Genomic DNA, 12,798 nt, shown 5'->3' on the forward strand with positions numbered 1-12,798 from the left:
TTTTTTTTTTTCCTGTGGTTTGTTTAGAGGACAAAGGACAAGTAGGTCTAAGGCATTGAATTGTGAGTGGTTGAGGAGGAAACAGTTATCTTCTTGTTCATCCTTTCCCTGCAGAATGATTGTACTCTGTCTCACTTTCATGGGCCCTTTAATGGGTGGGTTTTTTTGTTTTGTTTTTTTTTTTACTTTTTTGGGGGGGAGAGATAGGAGGTAATTAGGTTTATTTATTTATTTACTCTTTTTTTTTAGAGGAAGCGCTAGGGATTGAACCCAGGACCTTGTGCATGCAAAGCATGTACTCTACCAGTGTGAGCTATACCCTCCCCCTTAATTGGTTTGTGAAATGACTCTGGGCCACCCTCTTCAAATAGAAATGCACAGTTCATGACCTTTTCTCTTTACTGTATTTTGTTGTCTATATTTCTTATAGCTGAAAAAATATCTAAACTGGCTGTGGGTGAAAAGGCAACCGTAGAAGAATTGCTTGTTCTCTTAGAAGAAGGTATATGGAACAGCATTGAGCAGCAGGAAATAAAGAGGTTTGTGAGTTACAATCGCAGTCTCTTTTCTAGCAGCTTTATTGTTCCAGTCTGTTTGCCTAGTCTTTCTTCAACACTAATCCCCCTAGACCTTATCTTCTTACTCATCCAGCACATAGCAAATACTCAGTAAATGGATAATGTGTTTTAATTGCATCTTGCCATCCATAAAGGAGTGTGAAGATAATGATTCCCTTTTTAGAGATGGAATTTTCCGAGAAGATGGGGAGGAGCTTTGTCTTCTCCACTACCTTGCTGGTTAGAGAAGTCTCTTAAGTGTTACATGTTGAAATCACTTCAGAAGGTGCAGGGTTGGATCTCATAAAATTTGACTCTAAGTGATGGCCTTAATTTTTTCTTGCTAATGTCCGTTGATAGTGGAAGTTGAGGGGACTGTCTGTCCACAAAAGCCCTTTTTTTTACACATTCATGTCATCTTTCCTCTGTGCTATCCACTGGGGCAGACCCAGGGAATTCATCATTCTCTTGTGCCTCCTGTCACTGACTGTCTCAACAGTTTCCTTCTCTTAGCAGGGAAGCCCAGGCATCTGTCAGGGCTCTGATACTCTAAAGTGAGTCTGCAGGAGAATTAAGCACTCAGAAAAATTCTTGAGTGACTAATTTCTCAGTTCTCCTAAAGATGGTACATAGCTAGTCTGACGGATGCTTGGTTGTTAAAGGAGTGAATTGTGCCAACATGCTAAGAAAGCAATTGTGCATTACGGGTGAAAGCAGCCCAATAAATAATTGGTATTCGTTGAAAGTCCTTTTAGAGACTATACTGTAGTTAAATTATTTATTTTTACTAATTTTCCAGTTTGAAGCTGTATTTTAACCACTTTTTTCCTCTGCTGCCCCCACTCCCAATTACAGGTTATCCAGTGAATCCAGCAGCCAGTGGGCATTAGTGGTACAGTTCTGCAGGCTCCACAAGATGAAACTGAGTACATCTTACCTTAGAGAATGTGCCAAAGCAAACGACTGGTTACAGTTTATTATTCACAGTCAGCTCCACAATTACCACCCAGAGGAGGTAAGCCACTGATTGCTGCCAGCTATCCAAGAAGAGGAAATAGGGACCCTTCTCAGACGAAAATGTTCTTTCTGTTGTATATACTTAGACTTTTGTTTGATATGATACTATTATTTTTACTAAGATTTCAGTAGGTCGGCTTCTGACAAAGAGCTAGTCGTTACTACTAAAAGGTGAAGGAGGAGATTTTGTGACTCCAGATTGAATATGGAAACTCACCCAAAAGCAACAAACAACTTTGTAAAATTATGTGGTCACTCTGACACAGCTCAGGGTGAGAAAGAACAATTCTGTGTATGCTTTTCTCCAATATTTTCAGGTCCAGCTGAAATTGGAAGTTGGTTTTTTTTAATCATTAACCATCTAATGTGTTTTCTAGGTGAAATCTCTTCTCCAGTATTTCAGCCCTGTCCTTCAAGACCACTTAAGACTGGCTTTTGAGAACTTACCCTCAGTGTCCTGCTCCACAATGGACAATGATCAAGTCTGCAACAAGTTCCCACAGGAACTCCAAAGAAACAAAGAAGAGATGACTGATTTCTTTGAAATTCTGCTCCAGTGCTCAGAGGTGCCAAACTCCTGGTGCTGGCTCCTGGCCGAAGCAGTGAAACAACAGGCCCCAATCCTTAGTGTCCTGGCCTCATGTCTCCAGGTGAGAATCATGAGAAGCCTAAGTTAAGGACTCAGAGAGCAGTAGAAAAAGTGGAAAGGGACAGGGAAGTCTGATAATCAGGGAGGAAGTAGGGTGTTGACAGTGAGTCTCCAGCATGTGTTTCCAAGGTCACTGCAACTTTTTGTGCTGCTCCAGCTTAGGCTCTAGCCATCTACTGCACTTCTTTGTGCCTTGACATTCAGTACGTAAGTGGTCAGAGCCTTGGTTCCCGGTTGGCAGACATAGAGAAGGATGCTTTGGTGGACTGACTTCCTCTGCCTCTTGAGCAGGAAGACAGATGCTCAGGACAGTCCCTTGATCAGCAGTTCTGTGGAGGACAGTCTTGTTTTCTTCCACTTAGTACTTCCCTGACCTCCACATATATCCCCTCAGTCTCTTGGCCTTTTGACCTACGATACTCTGCAGGATGGTTTGTAATAGTCCCATGTGGTTGTCCATTAGAGTTTGTTACATGTTTGAAGGGTTTTCAAGTCATTTTAACCAATCTAGTGAGGTGACTTGTCCTAAACAGGAAATACCCATCTGTAGTTGTAGCTTTGCTGGAAACTTCCTCTGTCAGGTAATCAAAGGCGCAGTTGTTACCGTATTTTGAAAAGTTCTTGTCCAATCGCAGGATGCCAGTGCTATTCCCTGTCTCTGTGTTTGGATCATCACTTCTGTGGAGGACAGTGTTGCAGCTGAAGCAATGGGACACATTAAGGGCTCAGTGGAGGGCCACATCTGGGACCTTGAGGACCTCTCAGTCATCTGGAGAACATTATTAACAAGGCAGAAGAGCAAAACTCTCATCAGAGGTTTCCACCTTTTCTTTAAGGTAGTTCATTTCTTTTCCTCAGTTATTTTGGAATATATCCCTATTGACTTTTTCAGTTACTCCTATCTGTGGTCTTTGGGGTTTCCTTTTTAGCCAACAACAGATAGTGATAATAAAACTACCATTTATTTAGCAAAGTGCTTTATAAACATTATTTTAGGCAATTCTCACGAGAATCCTATACCAAATAATATTATATGATAATTATCCTCATTTTACAGAGTGATATACCAAGGCTCACAGAACTTAAGTAACATGCCCACGGTCTCAGAGTGCTTTAGTAAGTGGTGTACTTATAGTTCAGGTCCATACTCTCTAATTCCAAAACTCCTATCCTCTGACCAAAAAGTACCCACCAAAGTGATGGAAATGTATGGACTGATGCCGCAGACAAGTAGTAGGTTGACTGATCAGCAGAGCCCATTATCCAGGGGTGTAGGTAGAGGTGTCTGCACCATCCAGTGGAACATCTCCTGCTCATGTGTAGTGGACCAAGTATAGAATAGACAAAAAAAAACAAAAACAAAAACAAAAACAAAAAACTGTTGAGTAGGTGTACCTGGCCTGAGTATATTTTTTTTCCAAAAGGAAATAGAAATATAAACTTAACTTCCTTGCTTTTAACATATATGATTTAATTTTACTATGAAGCCTTTTTGGTTTTTTTGCTTTAACTTCTCTTGTATTGGCATTATTCATTAATAAAATAGTATTAATTAAGTTTTGGGATTTTGTAACTTTATTCAAACTCTTCCTCAAAGGACTCCCCACTACTATTGATGATGGAGACGTATGAACTGTGTATGTTCTTCAAGAATTATAAGGAAGCCGAAGCTAAACTTCTGGAGTTCCAGAAGAGCCTTGAAACTGTAAGTTGAATTTATAGTACTCTTTCTCACTGATCTGAAATTGATTAAAGTGGCCTATTGTCTGCTCCTTGTCAGGATATGGCATCAGTTGCGTAGCTGTTATGTGGTGTAATTAAAGCTGAATCATTTGTGCTGATGAGAGGCAGAGCGGGAGTCGCAGTGGCCTTGCTTACAACACATCAGTTGCCAGGGATGGTAGAAAGGTTTCATCCAATGTGCTTGTTAACTCTGATCAGGATCCTGATGCTGCAGCCAAATTCAGTGGGAAGGGAGTAATGGTATTTGCTATGGGTACTGCAGAGGTATATAGGTCACATTTTGCCAATCCAGAATAACTCCAGCAGCATTCAGTGTGGAGGGTGTTTAATGCTGCTCTTCATTCACTGTGACAGAGCATGATGGCTTTTCTCAGTGTTCCTCGTGTCCAAATGATGCTGAACTTTATGGTCAGTTTCAGGCTTTACCTGTTCAGATGCTTGTTTCAGGCCTGTTTGTTATGTGGAGCTAATTAACCCTGTGGAAAAAAGAGGCAGCTGTAAGAAAGAAGAAGAAATATGCCTTAGTTCTGGTTGGAGTTTCAGCACTTTTGCCTTCTCTACCCTAAAAGAGCTCCATGAAAAATGAGACAAAACCATATACTGATTTTACCCAACAGATACATCACAGTGAAACCTCAGGATAGGCTTTTGCTCTCAATGATACTGGTTTTAACTGTAATGAAGATTTTAAAATTACATTATTTGAAAATATTGAATCAGTTATTCAAATATGCCTGAGGTTCCTAAATCACAGAAAACAAGGGCATTCATTTCCTTGGTCTGTCACTCTCCATGGCTGGGGCCCTACTAGGTATCTTCTTTTTTTTTTTTTTTTTTTTTTAATTATGACACAATACACGTAACATTTACCATCTTCACCATTTTCAAGTATGTAGTTCAGTGGCATTAAATACATTCAGTGTCGTGGAACCATCACCACCATGCATCCCAGTAGCTCTTTTCATGTTGTAAAACTGAAATTCTGTAGCCATTAAACAGTAACTCCACTTTCTCTCCTACCCCTAGCCCCTGTCAGTCACCAGTCCACTTTCTGTCTTTATGATTTCGGCTACTCTAAGTACTTCATGTGAGTAGAACTGTACAGTTGTCTTCTTGTGATTGGCTTATTTTGCTTAACTGGCTTGGGGATATAATGTCCTCAAGATCCATCCATGTTGTACCATGTGTCAGAATTTTCTTCCTTTTTAATGCTGAATAATATTCCATTGCATTTATATACCACATTTTGCTTATCCATTCATCCATTGATGTACATTTGGGTCGCTTCTACGTTTTAGCTGTTGTGAATAATACTGCTGTGAATATGGTGTACAAATATCTTGAGACCCTGCTTTCAGTTCATTTGGGCATCTACCCAGAAGTGAAATTGCTGGATGATATGTTAACTTTATTTTTAATATTTTGGGGAAACACCATACTGTTTTCCATAGTAGCTATACTATTCCTACCAAGAATGCAAAGCCTTCCAAATTCCCACATCCTTGCCAACACGTTTTCTTTTTTTTTTTTTTTTTTTTAGTAGTAGTCATCCTAATGGGTGTGAGGTGGTATCTCATTGTATATAGTTCTGATTTGCATTTCCCTAATGATTAGTGATGTTGAACATCCTTTCATGTGCTTATTGGCCATTTGTATATCTTCTTTGGAGAAATGTCTGTTCAAGTCTTTTGCCAGTTGTTGGTTGTTGAATTTTAGGAATTCTCTACATATTCTGGATATTAATCCCATATGAGAAGTATGATTTGCAAATATTTTGTCTCATTCTGTGGGTTGCCTTTCTACTCCATTGATAGTGTCTTTTGATGCACAAAATTTAAAATTTTTCATGAAGTCCAATTTGTACATTTTTTCTTTGTTACCCATGCCTGTGGTGTCCTATCCAAGAAATTATTGCCAAATCCGGTGTTGTGAATCTCTTGTCCTGTGTTTTCTTCTAAGAGTTATATTGTTTTAGATCTTAGACATTTTGAGTTAGTTTTTGTATATGTTTAAGGTAAGGGTCCAGCTTAATTTTTTTGCATGGGGATGTTGTTTTCCCAGCACGATTTGTGGAAAAGCCTGTTCTTTCCTCACTGAATAGTTTTGGCACCCTTGTCAAAATTCGTTTGACCATATATGTGAGGTTTATTTCTGGGCTTTTTATTTCTATTCCGTTGGTCTAGATATCTGTCTTTATGCTAATACTATGCTGTTTTTATTACTGTAGTAGCTTTCTAGTAAGTTGTGAAGTCAGGAAGAGTGAGTCCTCTAGTTTTCTGGTTCTTTTTCAAGATTGTTTTGGTTATTCAGGATCCCTTGAGATTCCATATGATTTTAGAATGAGTTTTTCTATTTCTTTAAAAAAACTGAATTTGTAGATCTTTGGGATAGTATTGAGATTTTAACTATAGTAAGACTTCCAATTCATAAACATGGGATGTTTCCATTTATTTATGTCTTCTTTAATTTCTTTCAGCAGTGCTTTGTAGTTTCATTGTACAAGTCTTTAACTCGTTGGTTAAGTTAATTCCTAAGTATTCTTTTTGATGCTGTGGGAAATGTTTTATAATTTCCTTTTTAGATTGCTCATTGTTTGTGTAGAAATGCAACTGATTTTTGTGTGTTGACTTTGTATCCTGCTACTTTGTTGAATTAATTTATTCTAAGTTTTTTGATGAAATCTTTAGGGTTTTCTACATATAAAATCATATCATCTATAAACAGAGGTAATTTTATTTCTTCTTTTCTGATCCTTGTATATTTTTTTCTTGCCTAAACACTCTGGCTAGAACTTTCAGAACTGTATTAAATAGAATTGGTGAAAGCAGGCATCCCTGCCTTGTTCCTACTCTTGTTCCTACTTAGAGGAATGCTCTGTCATTCACCATTGAGTATGATGTTTGTTGTGGATTTTTCACATATGAATTTTGTTATGTGGAGGTAGTTTCCTTCTATTCCTAGTCTGCTGAGTGTTTCTTTCTCTTTTTAAAATATCTTTATTGTGGTATGGTTCCTGTGCAGTAAACTACACATATTTCAGATGCACACTTTGATGAATTTTGATAGATGTATACACCAATGAAACTACTGCCACAATCAAGATAGCTGACATTTCCATCACTCACCAAAAGGTGCAATTTTCAAATTCCCAGTTTGTCCCTTCCCACTCCCTTTAACCGCTGGTAACCATAAGTTTGTTCTCCATGTCTATGAGTCTGTTTTTGTTTTGTAGATAAGTTCCGTTGTGTCTTTTTTTTTTTTTTTCAGATTCCCATGTATAAGTGATATCATATGGCATCTTTCTTTCTCTTTCTGGCATAATTCACTTAGAATGACAATCTCCAGGTCCATCCACGTTGCTGCAAATGGCATTATTTTATTCTTTTTATGGCTGAATAGTATTCCATTGTGTGTGTGTGTGTGTGTGTGTGTGTGTGTGTGTGTGTGTGTGTCACATCTTCTTTATCCAGTCATCTGTCGATGGACATTTGGGTTGTTTCCATGTCTTGGCTATTGTATATAATGCTGCTGTGAACACTGGGGTGCATGTGTCTTTTTGAATTATATTTTTCTCTGGATATATGCACAGGAATGGGATTGCTGGGTCATAAGGTAAGTCTATTTTTAGTTTTTTAAGGAACCTCCATACTATCCTCCATAGTGGCTGCACCAATTTACATTTCTACCAACAGTGTAGGAGGGTTCCTTTTTCTTCACATCCTCTCCAGCATTTATCATTTGTAGACTTTTTAATGATGGCCATTCTGACTGATGTGAGGTGATATCTCATTGTAGTTTTGATTTGCATTTCTTTAACAGTTAGTGATGTTGAGCATCTTTTCATGTGCCTATTGGCCATCTGGATGTCTTCTTTGGAGAGATGTCTATTTAGGTGTTCTGCCTATTTTTTGATTGGGTTGCTTGTTTTTTGACATTAAGCTGTATGAGCTATTTGTTTATTCTGGAAATTAGTCCCTTGTTAGTCATATTATTTGCAAATATTTTCTCTCATTCTGTGGGTTGTCATTTCATTTTGTTGATGGTATCTTTAGCTGTGCAAAAGCTTTTAAGTTTAATTAGATCCCTTTTGTTTATTTTTGCTTTTATGTCCACTACTCCAGGAGCTGGTTCAAAAAATATATTGCTGTAATTTATGTCCTAGAGTGTTCTGCCTGTGTTTTCCTCTAGGAGTTCTATAGTATCTGGTCTTACATTTAAGTCTTCAATCCATTTTGAGTTTATTTTTAGTTTTAGGGGGCCTTTTTTGTTTTGTTTTTTCATTTTTCAGTTTTATTAGGTAGAACTATTACAGTATGAATGCACATATACAATACATTGCATGTAAATACGTATACACAATGTACTGCACATATTTTTTAAATTTACATATATGTACTGTTCATTGTTTCTAAGAACGTTTAGAGCTTTACCTTTTAAACTTACATAGTTTTCAAAGGAATAAAGCCAAAAATAAGAATTAATTCAGAAAGATACACACCCCACTATTAATAGCAACATTATTTATAATTGCCAAGATCTGGAAGCACCCTAAGTGCACATCAGTAGATGAATGGATAAAGAAGATGCAGCATATATATATAATAGAATACAGCTCACCCACAAGAAAGGATATTTTGCCATTTGTGGCTCGTCATTCACTTTTTTTTTTCACTTCAAAAACCAGAATTTTATAACTGGCACAAACATTTCCATTGCATCAAAAACAACAAAATACCTAGAAATAAACTTACCCAAGGAGGTTACCTATACTCTGAAAATTGTAAGTTGATGAAGGAAATAGAGGATGATACAAAGAAATGGAAAGATACCTTGTGCTCTTGTATTGAAAGAATCAACACTATCAAAATGACTGTACTACCCAGAGCTATCTACAGATCCAGTGCAACCCGTGCCAAAATACTGACGACATTCTTCACAGAACTAGAACAAACAATTCCAAAATTTATATGGAACCATAAAAGAACCCGAACTGCCAAAGCAATCTTTTGTAGATTTTTTTTCCTCTTTCTTCATTTTGTTCTCTTTTCTTATGGTTTGATGACTAGAGAAGTTCCTTTAACATTTTTTGTAAAGCTGGTTTGGTGGTGCTGAATTCTTTTACCTTTTGTTTATCTGTGAAACTTTTGATTTGTCCATCAAATTTGAAAGGGAGTCTTGCAGGATAGAATATTCTTGGTTGTAAGATTTTCCTTTCATCACTTGAGATATATTGTGCCACTCCCTTCTGGCCCATAGAGTTTCTGCTGAAAAATCAGCTGATAACTTTATGGGAGTTCCCTTGTCTGTTATTTGTTGCTTTTCTCTTACTAATTTTAATATTTTCTCCTTATCCTTAATTTTTGTCAATTTGATTACTATGTGCCTTGGTGTGTTCCTCTTCAGGTTGATCCTGTGTGGAACTCTCTGCACTTCCTGGACTTAGGTGACTGTTTCCTTTCCCAAGTTAAGAAAGTGTTTAGTTATTATCTCTTCAAAACTTTTCTCAGGTGCTTTATCTCTTCTCTTTCTGAGACCCCTATAATGTGAATATTAGTGCATTTCTTGTTTTCCCAGAGTTTTCTTAAACTATCCTCATTTCTTTTCCTTCTTTTTTCTTTTTTCTGTTCTGCAGTAGTGATTTCCGTTAATCTGTCCTCTAGCTCACCGATCCATTCTTCTGCCTCATTTAGTCAATTTTTTGTTCCTTCTAATGTGTTATTCATTTCAGTGATTTTATTCTCAACTGTTTGGGTATTCTTTATCTTTTCCAACTCTTTGCTGTGCATCTTTACCCCTCTTGAGTTCTCTGAACATCTTCGCCATCATTACTCTAAACTCTTTCTCGGATAGATTGCCTGTATCCTCATCGCTTTTTTTTTTCTGGGATTTTATCTTGTGCCTTGGCATGGGAGATATTCCTCTGCTGCCTCATATTGTCCATCTTTCTATTTGTATTTTTAGGTAGGTTATGTTTCTTGACCTTGGAGAGGTAGCCCTCTGTAGGAGATGTCCTGTGTGTCCCAGCAGCACACTCCTCTCTTGTCACTGAAGGGCCAGGGTCCAGCCAGTTCCAGAGTAGAGTCTTGCCTGTGTTTGTGAATTCCTTCCATAAACTTTGGCATTGTTGTTTTCTTATTTCTGGTATCTGCCTCCTGGTGGATGAGGCTGGAGTAGAGGCTTCTGCAGGTTTCCTGGCAGGAAGAGTTGGTGCCTGCCCACTGCTGGGTGGAGCTTGGTCTTGGTCCTCTGGTGGGTAGAGCCATGTCTAGGGATGTGTCTAGAGGCATTTATGGCTCAGGAAGTCTGCTGATGGGTGGGGCTGCATTCTCACCAGTATGTTGTTTGGCCTGAAGCTTCCCAACACTTAAGCCTCAGGTGTTGGGTTTGGCTAGATCTTGGTGCTAATAATCCAATCAAGATGTCATCCTCCAGGAAAGCTCATGTAGGTGAACACTCCTGGAGTGTCCATCACCAGCTTTTATATCCCCAGAGTGAGCCGCAGCCATCCCCTACTTCCCCAGGAGACCTTTTAAAACCAACAAGTAGATCTGGCCCAGGTTCCTATGAAATCACTGCCTCTGCCCTTGGACCTGGTGCATGTGAGGTTCTGTGTACACTTCCCAAGAAAATGAAGTCTCTGTTAACCCCAGTCCCATGAGGCTCCTGGAGTTAAGTCCCACTGGCCTTCAAAACCAGATGTCCTGGGGCCTCCTCCTCCCAATGCCTGAACCCCATGCTGGGGAGCCTGATGTAGGGCTCAGAACTCTTACTCCTGTGGGAGGGTCCCTGTGACTTAATTATTCTTCAGCTTGTGGGTCACCCAACTGGGGGTATGGGGCCCAATTATATCATGAGCATGCCCCTCCTACCATCCCATTATGGTTCCTCTTTATGTTTCCAGTTGAAGATCTTTTTTTTTTTTTTTTTTTTTTGGCTAGGTTCCAGTCTTTTTTTTTGCCAAGGAGTTTAGCAGTCAGTTGTGGTTTTCTTGTAGTCATGAGGAGAGGTGAGCTCATGTTCCTGCTACTCCATCTTGACCAGCTCTATGTAAAGTCTGTTCAGATTTGTTCGCAGCTTAACATATAATCTCTCCTGGAAGATATCCCATATGAATTTGAAAGAATATGTTTTCTATTGTTACTGGGTAGTGTTCTATATATGCCTATTAGATCTAATTGGTTTATTGTGTGAAGTCTTCTATTTCTTTACTTATCTCCTGTCAGCTTATTCTATCTGTTATTGTGAGTGGAGTACAGGCATACCTCAGAGATATTGCAAGTTCAGTTCCAGACCACAATAAAGTGAATATTGCAATAATGTGAGTCACATGCATTTTTTGGTTTCCCAGTGCATATAAAAGGTATAGTTACACTATACTATAGTCTGTTAAGTGTGCAATAGCATTGTGTTTGAAACAAATATACATACCTTAATTTAAAACTCTTTATTGCTAAAAAATACAAACCATTATTACTCAGCCTTCAGTGAGTAATAATCTTTTTGCAATAGTAACATCAAAGATCACTGGTCCCAGAGCACCATAACAAATATAAAAATAAGGAAAAGTTTTGACATAGTATTTGAATAGAATTACCACAATGACAAAGACAAAAAATTTGTTTAAAAAAACAGTATTTGCAAAGCACAGTAAAGCAAAGTGCAGTAAATGAAGTATGCCTGTATTGAAGTCTCCAGCTATTGTATATTGCATTTCTCTCTTCAATGCCATCAGTTTTTGCTTCATATATTTTGATGGTCTGTCATTAGGTGTGTAAATGTTTATAATTGTTATGTTTTCTTGCTGTCCTGAAACTTTTATTAATAGATAACGTCCTTTGTCTTTTGTAACCTTTTTTGATTTAGTCTATTTTGTCTGATATTAGTATAGCCACTTCTGCTCTGTTTTGGTTACTATTTGCATGGAATACCTTTTCCCATCTTTTCACTTTCAAACTTTTTAAGTATTTGAATCTCAAGTTAAGTCTCTTGTAGACAGCATATAGTTGGACTGTGTTTTGTCTTTTTTTTTTTTTTTGCCAGTCTCTGTCTTTTAACTGGAGAGTTTAATCCATTTATATTTGATGTAATTTCTGATTAAAGAGAGATTTACTTCTGTCATTGTGCTATTTTTTTCTATAGGCCTTATGCTTTATTGTCTCTCATGTCCTGCTTTACTGCCTTTTGTATTTGATTTTTTTTTTTGTATTAAAATGTTTAAATTCCTTTCTCATTTCAATCTGTCTGTTCTATAGCTGTTTTCTTTGTGGTTACTGTGGGAATTATACATAGCGTCTCAAAGTTATAACACTGTAATTTGAATTTGTGCCAGCTTAACTTCAAAACATACAAAAACTGCTGCATTACAGCACTTTCCTCACATCTTCTGGTTGTTGATGTCACAAAATTACATCTTTTTACATTATATGTCCCAAAGTATAAAATAATAATTCTTTTCAATGTGTTAGTCTCTTAAATCATGAAGAAAATAAGATTAGGGGTTACAGATCAAAGTTGCAGTAATTAGATTTTACACTAATGTTCTTTTTTCTTTAAATGTGTTGGTTTCTTAAATCATATAGAAAACAAAGAACTATTGCTACAGTAATACCAACATCTATACTTGCCCATGTATTTACCTTTATTGAGCTCTTTATTCCTCTGTGTGGCTTTTAGGTACTTCCTAGTGTCATTTTTATTTTACCTTGTAGGACTTCCTTGAACATTGTTTGTAGGGCAAGTGTAGTGGTCCTCAAATCCCTCAGCTTTTGTTTACCTGGGAATATTTTAATTTTTTAGCACTTAATTTTTGTTTCACTTTTGATGGACAGTTTT

The 12,798-nt window shown here is 37.6% G+C and overlaps 1 protein-coding gene across 1 annotated transcript in view; it reads left to right on the forward strand.

Moving 5' to 3' along the window:
• The window catches only part of SPG11 (SPG11 vesicle trafficking associated, spatacsin), a 75,813-nt gene that overhangs the window by 44,577 nt on the left and 18,438 nt on the right, over nucleotides 1-12,798 (forward strand). Inside the window, exons 23-27 of the mRNA XM_031453159.2 lie at nucleotides 431-539; nucleotides 1,413-1,572; nucleotides 1,952-2,224; nucleotides 2,859-3,059; nucleotides 3,821-3,928. Of these exons, the coding sequence (XP_031309019.2) occupies nucleotides 431-539; nucleotides 1,413-1,572; nucleotides 1,952-2,224; nucleotides 2,859-3,059; nucleotides 3,821-3,928 (851 nt within the window). The remainder of the gene's footprint in view (nucleotides 1-430; nucleotides 540-1,412; nucleotides 1,573-1,951; nucleotides 2,225-2,858; nucleotides 3,060-3,820; nucleotides 3,929-12,798) is intronic.

The sequence above is a fragment of the Camelus dromedarius genome, chromosome 5, assembly GCF_036321535.1.
Source record: "Camelus dromedarius isolate mCamDro1 chromosome 5, mCamDro1.pat, whole genome shotgun sequence".
Lineage (NCBI taxonomy): Eukaryota > Metazoa > Chordata > Mammalia > Artiodactyla > Camelidae > Camelus > Camelus dromedarius.